The sequence below is a fragment of the Pogoniulus pusillus genome, chromosome 20, assembly GCF_015220805.1.
Source record: "Pogoniulus pusillus isolate bPogPus1 chromosome 20, bPogPus1.pri, whole genome shotgun sequence".
Lineage (NCBI taxonomy): Eukaryota > Metazoa > Chordata > Aves > Piciformes > Lybiidae > Pogoniulus > Pogoniulus pusillus.
Window position 1 is genome coordinate 18,934,973 of NC_087283.1, and position 21,655 is coordinate 18,956,627.

A 21,655-nucleotide genomic window follows, 5' to 3' on the forward strand; every position below is an offset into this window, starting at 1 on the left:
AAATCAGAACTTGGAATAGCAGGAAAGCCTTTTATGGAGTCCATTAGTTTTTTAAAGGAAGAGTTAGGTTGCGGATAATAAACTGGCCTGAGTACCAAGGATGTAGATAAACCTTTGGCTGGCAACTAAAGCTTGTAATACTCTTATTGTCTTCAATCAGTATTTGCATCATGTCCTCATTTAACTTTACAATCAGTCTTCTTGTGGTGTGTCAGGCACAGCACACCCATTTTGGAGTTCTCAATCTCCTCTCAGCTCCCATGTCTACACATACAGGATGCTCTGGGATTGCAGGAGTGCAGTTTATTCACAAATTCTAATAAACAATCATGTAGAATAATATGCTTCATCAGAACAGCTGTGACAGGCTGTAGATACTGTGTGCTAGTAACTGCTCCATGGATATATATTGGATCATTTTAAGAATCTTCCCAAAGGCTGTAGTAGCTTTGTTGTTGTTTTTTGTTTGGGTTTGTTTTGTTGTGGTTTTTTTTTTTTTAATTTCTCTGAACTATTGGGTAATATTAAGCTGAATTTCCAGTGCTGAATGACGAATTAAGCTTTCACCAGACTGAAGTGCAAGTTTCCATTTTGTCTAGCAAGGTATTTATTGTGCAATAAAATACCATGCTCTATTGAAGGATGTACCCACCAAAAAAAAAAAAAAAAAGCAAAGAGAAGCCTGCACATCTTAGAGATTTTTAAAGAAAAAAAAAGAAAATATTTTTCTTTAACCTGCCATGAGTATTAAGTAACAGTTCTTAATACTGAATCACAAACTTGAAAATTTTTCATTTAAGGACGTGCCTCATAGTTGACCAGAAATGCCAGGAGAGCTGGAGAAGACGCAAGTACAAACACTGTCTGGTGCTTCTGGCTGTTCTTTTTCTGCTCTTGTAACAAGTTGGAGTGACTAATTCTTGTTGAACTTTAGTTACAAATTAGGCTCTTTACCTGATTTGTACATGACTTTTTATCTCAGAGCACTCTGCTAGGAAATATTATCAGCACTGATTTTTTTAGAAGAAAAAAAAAGGAGAAGAAAACCTCAAATGATATTCACTCTGTTGGAATAGAAGTACATGATCTTCTGAGATGTGCTTATGGCTGAAGCAGATGCATTTGATTTTCATGTTTATTTAGGCTGTTTTTCTTACACACCAAATAAAATTTCATGGTGGTTATTTCTAATTCCGTTACATTAGTGTGAAGCTGCATGTACACTAAGACAGCCATTCCATTTTAAGTGCATCCCAGCCTGTGGTCTAAAGATTCAGTTGCATGTTAGATTTGTAGTGAGAACACCTGAAGTTTCTGCCATGCTTGCTGGTCTCTCCCCTTGTCCTAAAGCTTGCCATCCTGTCAATTATTTATGTACGTGTGTGTGTGTATATATATACACACACAGGTGTTAGCGCTAGTGCATTGCAAAGCTGATTGCCAAAATCGTCTGGGTTAAAAATACCTCGCTTCTCATTTCCCCTCCCCCTTGGGAGTGAGTGTGTGTGGGAGGTTAAGGAGGGTAGTTGCCGCTCAAAAAACCCATAACATGTAGTTACACCCTGAGAGACACCATGTGCTTATTTTATTCCATGTCAGCTGTAAACAACTGATATGTTGTATTATTTTGTTCCTTAAACTAGTGTGATTTCATTATTTTTCTGCATTTCTACTTAGAATAATAAATTCTCATCTGGTCTAGAATTTGAAAAGGCCTGCAGAGGAGCTCTCACTGTTGAGAAGATTATTTTTCTTGTACATTTCCAGTATTCTCATTTAACACAAGAGAAGGAGTAAAAATTCTGATGGGTGTGACAGAGCTGCCTCTATCATACATGACTGACAGATGAAAGTTTTATTTTTATCCATTTTGAGTAACTTGATATGACCATCAAACAGCACAAAACCATTGAAGAGTGAGAACTGCTTCATAAAACGACCGTTGCTGGAAATAATTCAGTCTTTTAGAAGCTTAAACTTGTGCTATTGTTTTGTGTGTTGCTAAACTTGGTCTGTAAGGATGTCTTTCCCCTGCTCCTCCTTGCTACCTTAATTGTTTTGACAAGTTACACTTCATATCATATTTGATGGCTTACCAGTCAGTTATGCTCCTGATGCATTGCTGTATTTTTAAGTTGGTGTTCAAGCTTGTAGGAACTGTCTCTGGAGAACTTAGGGCTTGCAATGGAAAAATAAATGACCAGTAGTAAATCTTTAGTGTGATAGAGTATCAACACGAACTCTGATCAGTCTCAATGTTCTGAGTCCACAAAAAGATGATTATGATTATTGGATATTTTGGCTTCATTGTGAAGATTAAGACTCCTCTTTTGACCCCAAGAACTGTATGAACTGCTGCAAATTAGTAGGGTAATGAAAGTTAAAATTCATTTGTGTATTTTTTTTTTTGTGGATATTTGCAGCCATTTCTATGCTGTTCTTTATGATACTTTTTGCTCATAAAGAGATAGTGGTAACTGTCATGGCAGAACCGAAAAACAGAAGAGGCTGTTGTTCTGTCTCCACTCCCAAACTTTAAAAAGATTATATGACTTGCTTGAGAACACACATGATGTCTGTGGCAATGCTCAAGTCTTTCCTCATGCTATTTAAAGGACTTGATTACTGATCCTGTTTTCACAGTAGTATTTTGGTAAGACCTAGGTCATGTTGCACTTTCTTGGTACCTTATAACAACTTCTGTTGTCTGAATCTGTTTATGTGTTTACAAATCTAGAATAAAAAAGTGGTTTGGATAATTTTGTCAGAGGTCTTGGGTTCACACATTTGACAGTAATTGACCTTATCTCTGGAGAAATCTGGTGCTCTGCACAGCTGCACATATCTATGTGCCAGGACATGGCTAAGCACTGGGCAAGTATTACTGGTCCTGAGTGTACAGTTCGATAAGGCAAAGAGCAAGCAGAATGTATCTTAGGAGCATTTGTTCTGGATGTTATTTGCTTATATTCTCCAGTTAGCTTATGCTGAAGTGTTCTTAGCAGTTTAGTTAGGGCTGAGCCAGCATTGTTTTAATAAAAGAGCCTCTGTAAACTAGTCTTGTTTCCAGACAGTAGCAAATGTACATTAAAAAAATGCAGGCTTTCTGCGTCTCATTGGTAAAGGATGACACAAAGGTCTGTTGTAAGATTGCAGTGGAAGTATGCACCTTTACGTAGCTTGTACGTGCTACACTAAAATAGGCCATCTACATATGTCAATCTGATCTCACTGGGGTGGGGAAGAAGGCTTCACTACATTTCTAAACAATTGAGTGGCTTCCACATAATGATTGAGTAGCTTCTCTATGTCTGCTAGTGCTAAAAGCTGAATTTCTTTCTCTGCTTGTTGTCCAGAAGACCTCTCTTGATAGTGAAACAAAACTAGTTTGATGCAGCTTTGTTATCTGCAAACACCAACTTCTGGTTTTGTTCCTCTGTCTCCTTTTAAATGCTTACTGGAACAAATAAACTACTAATACTACTTCTAAAATTGAAGTCAAACTTTCTGAATTAGGATTCTTCAGGTCCTTTTAATCCTTTGTTTAAACCAGTTTTCTTTACTCTGCATTGCACATTTAGCACACCCACCTTTTCAGGGTCATGGCAGGCTTTTCATGTGAATGGCTCTGCCTCTCTTTATTTTGCTGCTGGTATACTATCTAGCATCATGCCCCTGTGTACTTGTGGTAGATTTTGTTCTCTGTTTTAGCAATCTGACCAAATTTATTTGCTTATTGAATGCTTCTGTTTTATATTTTATGGTCAATGAAGGCCCAGTGGCTTGGCCAGCCTCACTTCTCGCTTTCCTCCCCTCGAAGGATTGTTTGAATGTAATAGCTGTCCTATTAAGTAACTGCATTTTCATACATCTTTTTTTTGGTCTTGGGATTCTCCATAACTTTTTTTTGCTTTACACTTGCCTTTTGTGAGACTTCCCTGAGTTAGTTTATCCTCTGCTTTCTTGAAGCCCTTTCTTGGATCTTTTTTTTGAGCTACTCTCATGTCTTGTCATATTAAGAGTTGTCAGCTGGGGTTTGGTTTTGTTAGTTCTTTTTTTTTTTATCCCATTTCAGTAACCCAATTTATGTTAATCTTTGTATATTTAGTAGTGCCTTCAAGTTAGAGGGCTCTTCCAGACAGTATTGTCTCTACAGTCTTTAGTAGGACACAAATGGTTATTGACAAATAGCCTAGTAGAATTGATAACAGAATTTGTAAAGGTCTTAGTAGTTAGTGTTGTTCTTTGTATGAGCAACTAAGGGGTTATTTTAACACATGACAATAATGAGCAGGGGTTTGTGTGCAAACTGAAATAGATCTAACTACATATTGATCATGTCTGAAAATTACTTTGGTGATTTAGACATTGCAATATATTGTTTCCACAGTCTTAAAGCATGCTTTTGAGATTTGGTATTCACTGAATGTACAGTTCGTACTCTGGGTTTCTAGAATCCTGGTTTTTGAGTGTGCTGGGGAGAGGTAATGAGAGAATAGGGTGCCAAATTCATTAGAAGTTGTCATGGAGAAGGACAAGAGAGACCTGAGTAAGAAGAGTGTCCTGCCTTCTCTCTCTTTTCTCCTTTTCTTTCTATCTGTTTTTTCTCTGCTAGTGTGATCTTTCCATGAAACTGAAATATTGAATGTGCCTGTGCTTTTCATAAATCCAAGTGACACTGGACACAGCCTTAATATTTTAAGGCTGCAAGAGAACTAAGTTTTTTGGCAATACTGAGAGTTTTGGCACAAACAGTGTTCCTGAAGCTATTAATGATGGTAAATTCACAGGGCTTACAAATTGCCAACCGTTGCTTTCCTGTGAAGTTTTTATTTCTATATCTTCCACTGCCTAATTGCTAAGTTTTTAGTAGCCAGATTATAGCTTTTTTTTTTTTAGGATTGTTTTTTTCCCCCCGACTTACATTTCTAATACTAATAATGAATTAGGAAATGAAGATACCCATGATCTTGCACATAAATATACTGACAGATCTGGAAAACTGTAACTGCTGTTTGCATTTCATGTATTGGAAGCATGTGTATATGAATTCACACAGGGCTTATAAAACTGCTTAGGGCTAGTCTTAAATGTGATGTTGTGCCTTCTTTAATAAATTACTAATAGAGTTGCTCTCTGTCTGTAAATCTTCAGCCATATATTTTTTTAGATCTGAGAAATATGGTCTGTTCTGTGGTAATGTTGTGCTTTCTCTCCACTCCATAGTGCTTGCTCATTTTCTCTGAGGAGATGCTTTTTTGATTTGTTTCTGGTTTAGTAAATTTTAAGCCACTTTCTATTACTCAGATTGATAATAGAATGACTACTTAACATACTGATTTTTTTTTTCATTATGGAAAGGCCTAAAATATTTGGTTTCCTGTCTGCATATTTTATCTGATTGTGAGAGAGACTAGATTTATTTTAAAATAAGCATTAATAGTCTACTAACACTCAACTGATAACTTGTTATTTTTTTAAAAAGTAAAGAGATAATACCCAGAGATGCAATTAATGTTGTCCAGTCTGTATTAGTGGAAGATGACTGTGTGAACGTGGTATCTTACTGTCATGTTTGACACAGGATTATTTTAGCTTAGGAAAATAATTTGTACTTCTGCATAATAATCCCCTAGTAATGGAAAAAATCCAATCCAAACAAACAAAACCCCCCCAACTACTTAAAAAAATAAAACCCCATATGCAGCTTTAGAAACTGTGCAATTTTAATGATGACCTTAAATGTTAATGATGGGTGAAAAGATCTAAAAGTGATTCAGCATTCAACCAAATGACTCAGGTTGTAGAAACGATTTAATAATAACAGATTTTTATATAAGTTTCAGCATTTAGTGGAGATGGTCCAAGTATATTTAATTTCATGTGTGAAGAGATGGTAGACTATTGAACTACCTGAGGTCTCCTGTATATCTACTTTCTGTAATTATAGAGAGAAGGTTCTATTTTACAAGAAGAAAGAAATCTGACTAGAAGCACAGTGGTTACCAGATACCAAAAAAAGCTGTGTTTTCTACTTTTGTTTCAGAGAAATGTCTCAGATGGGCAGTTAGTTTAGTATTGAGAAGTAGGGCAAGAAAATCTGCTTCAGTTGTATCAGACAAAAAAGCTGATTATGGTATCTGGACTTCCTCTCAATTATTTGTTTTTTCTTTTAAATATTTCCTATGTTTTGGATAAATTAGTGAGATCTGAGAATATTTTGGTTGGCCTTTTTTATGCTTAAACTTAAAAAATGCTGTTCTGTGAGGTGGGCATTTAAGAGTTTTCTAAGCCACCAGAAATTATTTTTTTGCCTAAGATTATACATGATATGTTTGACTCAATAAGATGTTTCCTAGTGTTCGGGGATAAGTACTATGTATGAGTTGTTCTAGTGCTTGTAATTAATGACTAGTGACTTGCTGAAAGGTATCATGGTCCTATTCGTATAAAAAAGATTATTTTATAATGGATTATGATTTTAAAATGTTTAATTGTGAGTGCACTGTAGCTATGAAAGAAAGAGTTTTGAATCGAGTCCTCTACCATAGACACCTTGAAGATTTTAACCCCATTATTCTGGGTACTACATTGTCGACCACTGAAGATGTGTATAAAATGTGGAATCTGATTGAAAACAAGATTTATTGTAGAAAACTATGCTGTAATCCTACTTAGCTGTAAATATGGCTGAGGAGAGTAAAATTAAGAATCAGCTTTTATTTTCTGTGGCTAGTGTAATGGCAAATGTCTAGGATGTTATAAACAGGACATACCTGGGAAACTTTGTTTATGACCTTTTTCAATTACTGCATTCTGACTTATTCCTCACTTTGATTTTGTTCACAGATCTTGAGTCAGATGATTGTGCATCCATATACATCTTCAATGTAGACCAACCATCATCCTCTGTAAATCAGCCAATTTGTATTCCTCGACATGGACTGCAGTCTCACTCCTCTCCTCTGTCACCACCTACAAGACTTCAGAGTCATAAGAACTATGAAGGAACTTGTGAAGTACCGGAATCCAAATACAGTCCACTAGGTGGACCCAAACCCTTTGAGTGCCCTAGTATTCAAATCACATCAATTTCACCTAACTGTCACCATGGGATTGAAGCCAGCGAAGATGAATTGCACACAAATGGCACAGAAAATGAGTATATGGAAAGGCCTTCACGGGACCATCTCTATCTTCCTCTTGAGCCGTCATACAGGGAATCATCCCTTAGTCCTAGCCCTGCCAGCAGCATTTCATCCAGAAGTTGGTTTTCAGATGCTTCCTCTTGTGAATCAATTTCCCATGTTTATGATGATGTAGATTCAGAGCTAAATGAAGCAGCTGCTCGATTTACCCTTGGCTCTCCTTTGGCATCTCCTGGCGGTTCTCCGAGAGGTCCTAGTGATGAATCTTGGCAGCAGCCTTACGGGTTTGGGCATGCCTTGTCACCTAGACAGTCTCCCTGTCATTCTCCTAGAACTAGTATTACAGATGAAAACTGGCTAAGCCCTAGACCAACATCCAGACCCTCATCAAGACCTACATCCCCCTGCGGGAAACGACGACACTCCAGTGCTGAGATATGCTATGCTAGTTCTCTGTCTCCTCACCATTCTCCAACTCCATCACCTGGCCATTCTCCCAGAGGAAGCATAACAGAAGACACATGGCTAAATACTTCCATCCATAATGTACAAGGCCTTAATTCTGGGCTTTCACCATTTCAGTGTTGTACAGAGACTGATATTCCTCTGAAAACAAGGAAGACCTCAGAGGATCAGACTGCCACTTTATCTGGAAAAATCGATCTCTGTCCTGAAGATCAGGGTAACTTACCATCATCCCTTGAAGCTGCAGTAGATGACTGCTCTGGATCTCAGCACACTTTGAAAAAAGATTTGCCTGGAGACCAATTTCTTTCTGTTCCTTCGCACTTTACTTGGAACAAACCAAAGCCTGGTCACACTCCCATATTTCGGTAAGCCACCAGAGAGTCTACCTCTCATTTTTCCCCTCCTGTGCATCTTAAATATGTATGTAAATGTGCGTATCTCAGTGGTGCTTTAAGCTTTCATTAAGAAGTCATGGACAGGTAGATGATAAGTCAGGAAAAAATGAGTTGACACACCAAATAGTCATCTCTTTCTTCTTTTAAAAATACAGTAGATGCATTGTAACATAGGATTAGTTTGAATTAAGTAGTTGGTGTGCATGCATGCACAGAGTCCAGCTGAACCAAATGGCTGCAGAGTTTTGTTCATGCGTTGCATTTCCATCTAATCTGAGCAGTTAATGTTTTAATATATCTAAAGAAATCTGGCTTACATATTTTCATAAAACTGAGACCATGAAAGAGGTGAGGAGTTTATTTGCTCTTGGTTTTACTTGCTTCTTCAGGCTGATGGCATTCTAGAAACAAATTTTTTTTCTTTTTTTTTTGTAATTGCATGCTCTACTGAAATTATCCAGAAGGAATTGATTTCTGAGCCATAATACCAAAGGTATTTCCACCATTATGGTGCTGCATTAACTCGTGCTTTTCCTAGCAGCATAATTTGTGAAAGCTCTAATCTGTTGCTTTCCAGATGGAGCAGTTCTGTGGTCTTTCCCAACCATATAGCTACTGAAATAACTTTGCCAGTACCATGCAGTAGGAGCAGCATTGCTCCTGGATAGATACTGTGTTTATTAGCTCAAGTAATCCATTTGATTCCTGAACGTTTTACTTATTTTACTATGTTTTAAAAACAAGAGGTAGGAGGTACTAGGAGGAAGAACACTGTTTTATGAGGACATTTTGTAAGAAAAGTACATTTAGATTAATATCTGTGCAATACAGTTATACATATGAATGTTGTATTACAGATTTAAGTGTCAGTGCTTCCATGCTAGTCTGTATTGATTTTAAAAACAACTTTTGTTAAAATAGTATTATTCTGTCCATGGGCAGTGCTTAAGATATGCTCTTCAAGGATGTAGTAGGTGAAGCAACTCTTTCTTAAAAGGAGGAAGATAGGGTAAGATTTTCCACATCTTTGTTTTATTTCCAAAAAAATGCAAAGCTTAAGGCCTGAAAGTTAATGGCAAAAAATATAGTGTTCTCACTGTGGAGTCATCTTTGCAAAGTACTTTTCACGCTCTGGTTTTTGATTTTAGAAAGAATGGCTTAGCAAATATTCATGACTTTAGTATTTTCCTCTCTGCTACCACTTCCTCCCCCAAAGTAAGTGAAGCCAAAAAAAAAGAGAAATGTTTCCTACCAAGATTCAGGTAGAGATCCCCTATAGGAGGCTTATTTTTTTTAACCTGGCTGTCAGAGTATTAAATTCATAGCAGAAGAATATAATAGCAGCAGAATAGCAGAGCTGTTGTCCAGTAAGGTAAGCTTACTGAAGTATTCTTTTGGGGGACCTCTTTGTTAACATCTAATCATACAATCAACCAGGTTGGAAGAGGCCTTCAAGCTCATCCAGTCCAACCTATCACCCAGCCTTATCCAATCAACTAGACCATGGCGCTAAGTGCCCCATCCAGTGGATGTACTCAGTAATGTCCATCTTGTGGAGTATAGGAGCACTCTGTCACCATTGAAAGATTGGTGTTGCTAACTCTTCCCATGTGTTAAAACACAGAGCACTATTAGGTAACATTCAACTGTAACTTTCACTGCTGAGTACCTAAGAAAGAAGTTACAAACACAAATGAGTGAAATACAAAGCAATGGTTCTACAGTATAGTGAAACAGATGGAAGATAACCAAATCATAATGTAAGGAGCTTCCTGAAGAGGCACTTCTAATGGATGCTATCGGATAGACTTCAGTGTTCATCAGTTATTACAGAATCATAATGGTCTGGGTTTGAAGGGCCTTGTCAGTCCTTCCCGTGAAAATCTCCAGGAATAGGGCCCAAATCACCTCTCCAGGCAACCCATTCCAGTGTTCCACTACCCTCATGGTAAAGAACTTGTTCCTAACATCCAATCTAAATCTACTTTTCTCTAATTTGAAGCCATTGTCCCTTGTCCCATCCCTCCAGGTCTTTGTAAACGGTCTCTCACCATCCTTTCAGGTACTAGAAGGTCATAATTAAGTCTCCCCAGAGCCTCCTATTTTCCAGGCTGAACAACCCCAGCTCCCTCGGCCTGTATTTGTAGCAGAGGTGCTCCAGTCCCCTGATCATTTTCATGGCACTCCTCTGGACCCACACTATCAGTTCCATGCCCTTCCTGTATTGAGGGCTCCAGACCTGGGCACACTGCTCCAGGTGAGTTATCACCAGAGCAGAGGAAAGGGGCAGATCTCTTAATTCGATCTGCTGGCACCACATCTTTTCATGCAACCCAGGATGAGACTAGCCTTCTGGGCTGCAAGCACACACTATCTGCTCATATCCAGCTTGTTGTCCATCAGTGCCCCCAAATTCTTTTCCACAGGGCTGCTTTCTATCACCTCATCCCCTAGTCTGTATTGATAGTGAGGATTGTTCCAGCCCAGGTGCAGGACCCTGCACTTGCTCTTGTAGAACCTTGTGAGTTTCACCTGAGCCCACCTCTTCAGCTTGTCCAGGTCCCTCTGGATGGCAACCTGTCCCTATGGCATATCGACAGCACCACTCAGCTTGGTGTCATCTGCGAACTTGCTGATGGTGCATTTGATCCTACTGTCTGTATTAAACAGTACAGATCTGAATACGCACCCCTGAGGGGAACAGCACTTGTGACTGCTCTCCATCTGGACTTCAAGCCATTGAGCGGTACCCTCTGGATGTGACCATCCAGCCATTTCCTTATCCACTAAACAGTCCACCCATCAAATCCATATCCTTCCAACTTGATAAGTAGGGTGTTGTGGGGGACTGTGTCAAAGATCTTGCAGAAATTCAGATAGATGACATCTGTAGGTCTTCCCTGATCCACTGACATAGTCACTTGTCCCGGGTTAGGGTGGATCCCTCCCCCAGTAGAATAAACTCACCACAACACGGATTTTTTGGAAAGTCGGGGAAAGATGAAATTGTATTTCTTAAAATAGTTTAAGTATAACAGTATAAAGAGAAATAAACTTCTAGAGAGAAAAAATATAATAACCTTAAGGAAGATGGGGAAGGGGTCAAGTGGTGGCAAAGCAGCAAAAGCAGCAGCAGCCAAAACAGCAGCAGGGGAAGATAGCAGGCAGGCACAGCTCAAGCAGCAGCAGCCAGCAAGGGCTTCTAGACATAAAGCTCTTGATGGTCCAATGAAATTATATTAACCTATCCATTGTTGCCATTATATGGCCTGTCCCTGGAATATTCACCTCTCCCTTATGTCTGAGCTAGAATATCAGCTCAAACGGCCACATCACTTCATCATAGAAAGCCACTAGGCTGGTCAGGCAGGATTTGCCCCTAGTAAAGCCGTGATGGTTTTGTTGTTACAGTGAACTTTTTACTTAGATGTGTGTTTCAGAATTGTATTTATGTAGGATACTCAGCAGACCAAACCTGGCTCTGTTGTTAGGTTGCAGACTAATATAGTTCATGAAAGGTGAGTACTACTGGAGGGTAAAAGCACATGAATATAGAGGCATGGTAGATCTATAGTGCTTTTGTGGGATGACCAAAGTAGTTACTAAAGTAGATAGCCTGTTAAACCTGCTTCCTCTTGTAGTGAGAAATTAAAATAACCCCAAATTTACTGTTTTCATTAAAAACTAGACTACACCTATGTGCAACATGCTCAATTACTTAGCTGTTGGATCCTATTCTGTGGGTGCTGTGATACAGTGCATCTTCAGTATGTTAAAATACTTCATTCTGTCATATTTTGATGTTTATCAAAGTAGGGGAACTAGGTTGACTTCTGTGCTTTCTGATTAGAAATTAAATACAAGAAGATTCACTGCTTAAATAGTTCATGACAGTAGCCAAAAGTGAGCACCTCATTTGTCATGAAGTGTTGGATATTAATTGCAATTTATCTCTATTGCATTTTATACATAGAAATATATTAATTGTAATATCAATTACAACGTATTACAATTAATATGCTTTTTAAATGTCTAAATGATACTGTCAAGCACAAGGCAGTGTGTGAAGTCAACTGTATTGATTTCATCCATCTGAAGTGACTGTAAGCATTGTGCACACATATGGTAAGCTGAGCACTGGTAGGAGTTGGAGATACTTCACCTCACATGTGACACGGTGTGTGCAATGTGCAGATAGCACCTTCTGCTTTGAATGTTATCTGAAAGTTTGTACATCTAGTTTATCTAGCAAGTCCTGACCACATTCTCCTTCTTTCTTCTCTGTTCAGTAAGTGTGCAGTAATAACCAAAACTCAGAAACTTGTAACATGCTTTTCCTTGTGTTTCAGATGCCATCCAAACACTTTTGTTAGATCATGGTTTATTTGATCACAGAAACATAATCTGCATACAAAAAATGTATGTGTATTATGTGCCCTGAGTCACATTTGTGCCTCCTTGTCAAACCTAAGTCTAGACAAGTGACACTGGACAGAACTCATGCAACAGTTTCGATGATTTGTTTGCTTGATTTCTTTTTTCTGTTTGGTTGGGTTTTTTCTGTTTTTCTTTCATATTCACTAAATCTCTTGAAAAGACTTATTTCTAGGCTTTTGCATAAAATTTATTTCACGTTTTATTAATTGCTTTTCTTTCACTTCTTTCCTATGAAAACATGTTATAGTGGGAAGCTCTTCCAACACTAATGCTTTTGAGTTTCTTGTGTAAATTCTAGTCAGCCTCCTCTAGTACAATGCTGCTGTATTAGGAAAATGAGTAGCAAATAGTATTTTGAAGTGATAGGTATACTTGTATTATGGAAATTGATGTTCTGAGTTACAATGTACATAGTTCTTCTATGTCCTTTTCATGTCCTCTGAAAGGAAGATTGCCAGGAAGGGTAGAATGAATAATGAAAGTGTTAGGTTTCTTGTTGGTTTGTTTTTACAATTATTTGATCTAGATCAAGGGAAATAAAAAGCACAAAGATGACCCAGAAACATCTGTCAAGTAATTAATACAATTAATATAATGCCTTCAGTGAGGATTTGTCACTCAAAGCACAATTGGTAAGAAATCAGCAACATTTATGGTGTTAAAAAACATGGTTATGGTGTTCTGTAGATACCAATAATGACAGAAGTGGCCAGCACTGATGTAGGCAACGTGGGGCATTTTGTGGCATTTTGTTAGAAAATCAGTCAATGATGATGCAATTCAAAATGATTAGAGTTCTGTTAATTTTGCTTTTAGTTTGTTATTTTGTTTTCTTTTGCTTTAAACTTAGGATTTTTCATATGAACGGTTGGTGAGACAATACAGTTCTATGCTCTGTAAAGTAGATCTTGAGAATCTATAGGCTTTTTGCAGGGTAGTAAACTTAAATAATCATTCATTGTGTCTTTCTTTAACCCTTGAAGTATTTGGTGGGAACATTTGGTGTGTTTTCTGTCTGGTAGATAACCAAGCAAAAATTCATTAATGATGAATAGTCTTGAAATAAAACCTAGGTTCTTTTACTGTGTCTTCCCTGATGGAATTCTTAGAGACTTAGACACTGAAGTAAAAACTACTGTGTAAACTGATATTGTCTTCCACTACTGTCACAAACTTAATCTAGAGCACTGAGAAGTGATGGGATATCAAGTAGTTTCTTTGTTCCAGTGGTGATGAACTAAAAGGCTTCGATAGATGTATTTTGCGCTCAGCAATCTCTCTAGCAATGAACATTTCTTGGCAACTTGAGACAATTTTACCTGCAGTTAGCATTGGAAACTGGGATTGCTGATAGTTTTGCTTAGTCTCTTAGGAGGGAAAAAAATATTGAAAATATAGTAGTAGATGGAAAAATGTTTCAGAAATTACTTCTCTTGTTCAAATGCTTCTCTTGAAACTCAGGAGAGTAGAGAGGAACAGATTTATGTTCTAATGTTGTGATTTTGTTCTTAAGTATTTCAATGTGAGCAGCCCATAGGCAAGCACTGCTAAGCACTTATTTAGATAAATAAAAATAACACCAGCTATGCTACGTTAGCAAAACTTTAAAGTGAAAATATTTGCAAATGGATGACTTCGAAGATAAAGATGCACTTAGGTGAGACATGCAAAGAGAACTTTGAACTTCCTTAGTTTTTAATAAGCTAGGCTATTGCTGTAATGTTTACACACCATTAATGAATCCAGAGAAATTCAGGTAGTGTTTGCTACATGGCCTTTGTGCTGTACATGTGATTCAGCTCTCTACTTTGTTCTGAAATGACAAAAAAGATTTTATTTGGCAGTATCCTACATCAGTACTCTGAAAGTATACTTAAGTATACTTAAGTGTGGGTCTGCTGGTAGTAGAACAGTGATATTTTGAGTGCAAATGGTATTTTTAAAGTCTGTTGATAAGCTACTGCAGCAACTGAAATGGCCTCAAATTCTTAACTCCTTCAGGGAAAAAGATTCTGTGTTCTGGGTGGCAGAGAGCAAACACAGCAGCATTGTGGCTCTATAGGCATTCTTGACAAGAACTGTAGTATTGGATCAGTTATAACTGGGCATTCTCAGAGGTTTGCTGTGTTGTAACATTGCCTTGGTCACAGGATATGCTGTTGGCTGATCTCTGCAAAAACTTGAGATGAGGAAAAGATGTGGAATATCCATTGTGTGGTCAGTGAGCTTTTCTCCTTTTGATGTGGTGGGAGGGAGGAGCTGTAAGTGGAAAATGTTATTTTTTTTCTGCAACTAAGAAATAATAGAAGAGTTGTTCCGGGAGATCTGTGAATCTCAACCAGTGAAGGAAGTAAGAACTTCCACAAGCATCTTGATATTCTCGTGTATACCTTTAAAGCTGTTACAAAGATTGGTGATTACAGACAGGGGGCACCTGTTTATACAGACCGGCTAGAACAAGTTTTTGTATCGGTTTCACCTGTGTTCACAAACTTCAGAAGAAGGAGTCCAGGAGCACATTACGCTGCACCTAAACTAATCAATCACACTTGTGCTTCAACCGAGGCACCAGCCTTAGCAGTTTGTCTGCACAGAGCTCCAACTATTTGTCCAAGGAATTACCCAGCAGGAGTGCTACAAATGGAAGGTAAATGGTTTAGGTTTTTAACTGGATTATTTTTAGTGGCTATCATAGGCACTGCTCTTTCTTCTGTTTCACATGTGCTGTGGTGGGGCTGCAGTCAAACGCAAATAAGCTTGTTTTTTGCTGTGTGAGAAGTATAGTCAGTCCATGAGCTTGGTCAATATCTACAGTTCTGGATATCGAAGTCCATATGGATATGATAGCCTGTCCCTATGCTGTACATCAGTTTGCACAGTCTTAATCGCTTCTGTTGTAGGGATGATTGCAGAGGAGGAACGTATCTGTTAAATGAACATTGATAAATTTACCTCTGCAGTGGTAATTTTAGATGCCGTGGCTTCTGCTGCTTCTTTACCTCTGAGTTTGCTTTAATAGCTGCTGTTTTTGGAAGCCTTTAATCTTTATGTGATAGGAGTATGTGCTTTTGGAGGCTTGCATTAATCAGATTAGAAGACTCTCTTGGTATTACTGGAAGAACATTTGTGGGTTTACAGATTGGTGCTGTTTCAACGACATGCTAAGATTTGATTTAATGAAAGTTTTAGAGTGACAGTCATTATTTCCATTTCCTGACATGTGAATTGGTGCTTTACTTTGTTTTTAATAAGGTTTTTACTCACTGAAAGAAAACAAAGGATTAGAGAAATGTCTGTAAAAGTGACAAGCTATTGAATTAAAAATCTACCAGTTTTACTGATGATACTCATGTAACAGTGCTGGTGGATACTGAAATGCAGTAAAGCCATCAGTCTCAGATTTACTGTCCCATGTCCAGCATCTGGTACAAAGCCAATGTTGCTTCATATTGTAAAGTGTTCACAATATATGCACACTTTTTAGTGTGCATGTACTCCCACATACTGCTCTGAATCTTCCGGTTTGATAATGATTTCTACTTACTATTTAAAACCCCTGAGAGTTTGTAGGCTGTATTCTGCAATTGAAAAAAAATGTAGTGGCCAGGCATGTTGGGTCTGTGTGACTTTCAGAAGATGATGCTGCTGGCTAAGAAGTTACCATTGTGCTTTTCTCCCACTAGTTCTCTTTGAAGAAGCTGTATAGGCAACTGGGGCTTGGTAAATGAACAGCATTGAAAGATTTACCTTTCAGAATATAATGAAGTAAAATCTCCAATCCAGTTCAATGTGTATCTAAATAGCATTTGTCTCAAAAGTGAAAGGACGATGCAGAAACAGAAATACATTAAACTTTGCATCCTCACAGAGCAGAAAGGTGCATGACAGTGTACCCTGAATCTTTTTTAAGATTCCGCTGCTGCTAAGTGGAGGATGATGAAGATGGCAGGAAAACTATTTTGGGAAGCAGGAGTTTAGGTATGCAACATCTAACTCTAAAGGGAAGCAGCTATAACTCTAATCTGCTACACTGAGAGAACCTAAGTTTGAGGCAGCACAGCGTCAAAGGCCATATAATTTGGAGAAGTGTTTTGGAAGCTTTCTGGTTTTTTTCTAATATTCTATGCATCTGTGCATGCATTGTGCACTTGCTTGCTCTCTCATGTTGATATTTCCTATTTGTTTTGAAAGAATGACAAAATCTTGAATTGGTTATTTTCCTGTCTCCTGCTTGTTTGTCAGATTTTTTCAGGAGATAATGGGAGTCTGATACAGCTTGTGTCACATTTTTATTAATTGTAAAAGGAGTAAACCTCTCCTTGAGGCTGTGTGGAGAGTGGTCACAAACAGTTTTTTATTGACTGAGTTTAGTGATAAACATCCAGTAATACCTCCCAGTAAGGGGTATGTAGTCTGTAGCATGCTTGTTATACCAAGTTCTCTAAAGTACTACATCTGCTTGAGTGTACACCTTTTTTTTTTTTCTTTCATATTTGGTTTTATGGGGGAAAAGACTTCCAGAGCTGCATTTCTTTTTGAACTTTTTAGTATCTTCTAATCCTGACATTTTCTTTCATTTTTTCAGACTGAAGGCTTGAGTCTTCTCCTTCAATAGCTAAAAAGAGTGAATGGCAAGGTCTAGTTGATAGCCAGTAGTAGCATTTTAGGCAGTACGTCTTGGCCTGTGGTAAGTATCTGGAAGGGTTGGGCTTATACTGCATTTCTGTCAGTTCCCTCTCTTGTTGCTGACATCACCAGTCCTCTGTTATCCACTAAATACTATTGCTTTGGGAAGGACCAGTCATCAGACCTCCTTACTGGGGGATTAAGAGTCTTTGCTGTGTGCTGAATGCTTTTGGAAGGGATTCCTTTCAGTAAGAAGGGAAATGCTCCTGTTCCTCCCCCTCTTCTCAGTATGGTACTTCAGGAGATAAGGCTTACGTTATACCATGAGCTCTCTCCTAAGTGCACAGTAGAGGCAGTCCATGAAGCAGCAGGCCAACAGGCTTGTAGGTTGCTCTCTTGCATGATGCAAGCATGTAGTGTCATTTCTTCTTCCTCTTTTCCATGCTTAGTGATGGTGATTTTTATAGTAAAAGGTAAATGTGTGGTGCTGCAGGCTGAGCCCAAGTCCATCCAGATACTTGCTAAAGGCAGAACTTCCTTTTCTCTTTTGCTCAGTCCAAACATTATCTTCTCTTTTGGCTGTGGATATGTTTTATAGGTTTTAGGTTAATTCTCCAGAAGATACAGTTTATCTTCCTTGGACCTGTGACTGTTGATGTTTGTGGAATTCCTTGTGACTTTGGATCAGTGGTGGGATTTGCTGTAAAGTGGAAAGAAATGGAACCAAGCTTTTTCACTATTTGTCCATCTCTTTAAAACCCAATTTGCCTTCCCTGTTGGTCAGAGTAAGGTAGTATAAAAAGTATTTTAACAGAAGCTTATTTCTGTGTGAATGTTCTTGTTTGGTACACAATGCCATAATGTTCACTTTTAAATGTTTTTAAATGAGTTTGCTCTACCAGGTAATTTCTGATTTGAATCTGGCTGTTCATCTTATTAGAACTGTAAGTCTATAAATCTCTGCAGGTAAAAGGGCAGGTATGAAAGCACTGGCGGTATCATGTGGCTTGTTTCCCTCTGAGGTTCTTCCATGTTACTTCTATTTATGCATTTTGTTGTCTTTCTTGTTTGGAGTGGTTTTGCTGTGTGTAATCAGTGGGCAAATTAAGAATGTAGTTGAGGTGTCTGTTGCAGTAAGTCTTTATGCTTAGACTACTGGCCTTAAAATTTCTGATTATTGGAGTGTTCACTTTAATGATGGTTAACAAAGTGCAGTACTTAGCAGTTATAGAAAAACAAACAAGCTGGAGGAAAATGCAGAGAGTTAACATTTAATGACTTAGAGTGAATCTAGTCTGTTACCTCTAAACAATGCTTGAACTTGCTTGCTGATAAAGGCATTATAGAATAGCACTGGTCATGTGAGGGCAGGGGTGCTTGTACAATACTGTTCTTTCAATCAGGTATTGGAAGGAAGAAATTCCACTCGACCGGAAAAGATACACTGAATTGAAGGTTGTAATGGATGAACATAATGTTGGCATTTTCAAGTAACATTTTAGGCCACTGCCTCTTTGGTCATCACTTGTTAGGAAAGTGGCATAATTGTGTTTTAGAGTGAAGCTTCTTTGTGTTGTGACCAAACTGCATAGGTCATGTAACATGGTGTGTTCATTTTGATTCCAGCACATCTTCATTGCCACCTCTTGACTGGCCTTTACCAAGTCATTATGGACAGTGTGAACTGAAAATAGAAGTCCAGCCTAAAACTCATCACAGAGCTCACTATGAAACAGAAGGAAGCAGAGGAGCAGTAAAAGCATCTACTGGAGGACACCCTGTAGTGAAGGTAGGAAGTCTGCCTTTCTTTAGGATAATTTAAACTACAATTCTTGGCGTTTACAGGAATGTGAATTGTTTCCTTGTGTGAAGCTTACAGTCCTTCCTGGGGACTATTTTCTTGCTTAAATGTAACTTGTTCAATTAAAAAGCTGTCTTGAGATGTTTAAAAATTTAATTTGCTAGAGTAACAGTGTGTGTTTGTACTTGTGAAGGGCTTCACAGTACACTAGTGTATAATTTAGCCTATTCAACCTGAATTTAGTGGAGGAAGATGTGCACGTGGGGGCAGGTAAGAAAAGTCACAGTAACAGGTTAGTTGGAGCCATACTGAAATAGAGTATAGCTTCATTTGGATTGGAAGTTGTCTGTCTTCAGTGTTGGAACAACTTTATGAACACTACAAATGTCTCTTACTTGTGTGTGTATTACATTATTTCTGTGAAATTCTACTCACAAATTAAGTTAATTTTCATTTAAATGTGTGAAGTAAACTTAAACCTGATTTTCTTCACCATGAACCAAAGTTTATCACTCACAGCTTAATGGTAGCCATCTCCCTCAAGTAAGGCATTACCTAGTTTTGTTAGATTTTGACTGGTTATCGGTTAAGGGCAAGTAAGACTTGTTTCTTGCTTTCTTTTTCTAGTGTGATTTTCATTCTCTTAACAGAATCATGCAAACTTTATTATCTCTTAGAACAGTAGTGAAGGCACCAGGCCTCTGCTGGCTGACAGAGGGTGCTGATATTGACAGCAGCTACTGTCAGACTTACTAGATTTCTCAGCACGCAGAGGCAAGGGTCAAGTCTGTGCTGCATGCTAGAGAAAACTGAGGATGACTGGAGTAGGCTGGAATCTGAAAGTCAGCTGGGCACATTGCTTTACCCGGAGCATTGTGTTGCTTTAGTGAAGAACAAGGAGGTGCAACTTTCACATGCCAAGGTGCTGGCACTGGTATTTAACACATCATTAATGAGGTCAGAAACATGAGAGATTTTTAGCTGACTAGTCTCTGCTAAGCTTTTGTCTATTGCATGTAAACTATTTTTAACCTGGATACTTGTGTCTTGTATTTGCTGTTGTTCATGGATTTGACAAATATAGAGGATATTTTCTGCTTACAGAACTAGATGCTTCTAATCTGCAGTACTAGATGCAAGTTATTAAAATCAGATCTGTAATCTATATGACTTACACTAATGAATTTGAAAGCTATGTGCAGTGCATTAGAGCTGTGGAATACCTTGCTATGATAAGGATGCTGTTTCAAAAAATGGGGGTAGTGTTTGTGTGTCTGACACTTTCATACTTAAAACAGATGGATTATTCTATTCGCTATCACAGTGAATACAAATACAAATCAATATTCTGGTTTGCAATTTAGTCTCTTCCAGCTGGATTAGAAATTAATTGTGCTTGATGGAAGAGAGGAAGTTGTTACGAAACAAAGCATCAATATTTATTAACATTTTACTCACTGCTGGGTCAAACAGTATGTGAAGGGCTAAGTTTGAAAGGTAAATACTTAAGAGCTGTGAACAGATAAAAAATACTTTACTTAAATACAAAAAGTAAATCTTTTACAGCACTTCAGGAAGCTTATGCAAATTCTGTTCCTGATATGCATTATGACTTGTTTCTAACTTAACTTTTCTGATACTCTTGGCTTTATACCAGTGTGTGTGTGTTCATTGCAATGAAGTGCTCACTGTTTTCTCGTGTGAAATAACTGTGTATTAACCAATGTCAGAGGCAAGAAGGAATGTTGGTGAATAGAGTATTTCATTTGGAAGGGACCTACCTTGAACATGATGCCCAGCTGCTGTGTCTTTGAGTGCCCTGAAGGACCGCAAACTTCTGCTTCCTACAGAATTTGTTTTGCTCATTAATGTTACTTTATACAAAGCTAGAATATTTCATTTCCAAACTGTGACACCTCTATAGTTCTGCATCTGCAGCTGATGTATTATTTAAAATGAAAGTACATAGCTTGAAGCCATTAATCTATTAGTGCCTGTCATTTATCTATTACTAATACTGTGCCATACCTGTTGCTAGGAAACTAAGCTTCTGACAAATTTGGCATCATCTCTTGTGCTTATGTTTAATCAGCTTATTTCCAAATGTGAGAAAATGAAGTGAGCAGAGCATCATGCTTTGCTTTGTAGATTCATTTGCTTTAAGGAAGGAGATTCTCTAACGAAATTCTTGTTTCCAGGTGGTTGTCAGTATTTTTTAATCAAAAGGTTCTAAATACCAGATACCTGCCATTTTAATTTCTGCTTTCTTGGCTGTATATGCCAGCTAAGTGGTGTCATCTGGAACAGTTTCTTTTGCCTTGGTAGAAAATCTGCCACATAATAGTGGCAGTTCTCACAGAAAAGGAATAGTATCTTGGTGGAAGGGTGGGCAAGGAGAAAGGTGGTGTGTTGGTCTTTTGCCATATATATGGAAATTGCATTGTCAGTTTTTTATCCTTCCAATTCAGTAGGCTAGAGAACTTGCTTTACCCATCTGTGAAGCCTTTTAAACAACTAGCTGCCACATTTCATCTGACTCTAAATCAGTGATGACTACTGCTTGAATGTTTCACTCTCCCTGTAGGTTAAATTGTACATAATGAAGTTTACACTTAAAATTTGCTAGATGAGTTTGTACTGTTACCCAGGGAGGTCAGGGTTCTTAACGAGCCTTCACTTGGTTAACACTAATGTGATCAAAACCCACAAGTGTTTTAAGAGCAGGTGGGCACATGATAAGGATCTCTCAGGGATATGTGGGGTTTTTTACTTTTATCTCT

At 38.1% G+C, this 21,655-nt stretch overlaps 1 protein-coding gene across 5 annotated transcripts in view; it reads left to right on the top strand.

The window, feature by feature from the left end:
- The window catches only part of NFATC3 (nuclear factor of activated T cells 3), a 67,512-nt gene that overhangs the window by 9,714 nt on the left and 36,143 nt on the right, over positions 1-21,655 (top strand). For all 5 annotated transcript variants that reach the window (XM_064160422.1, XM_064160423.1, XM_064160419.1 and 2 more), the window contains exons 2-3: positions 6,850-7,981; positions 18,701-18,863. In XM_064160422.1, coding sequence (XP_064016492.1) covers positions 6,850-7,981; positions 18,701-18,863 — 1,295 coding nt within the window. The remainder of the gene's footprint in view (positions 1-6,849; positions 7,982-18,700; positions 18,864-21,655) is intronic.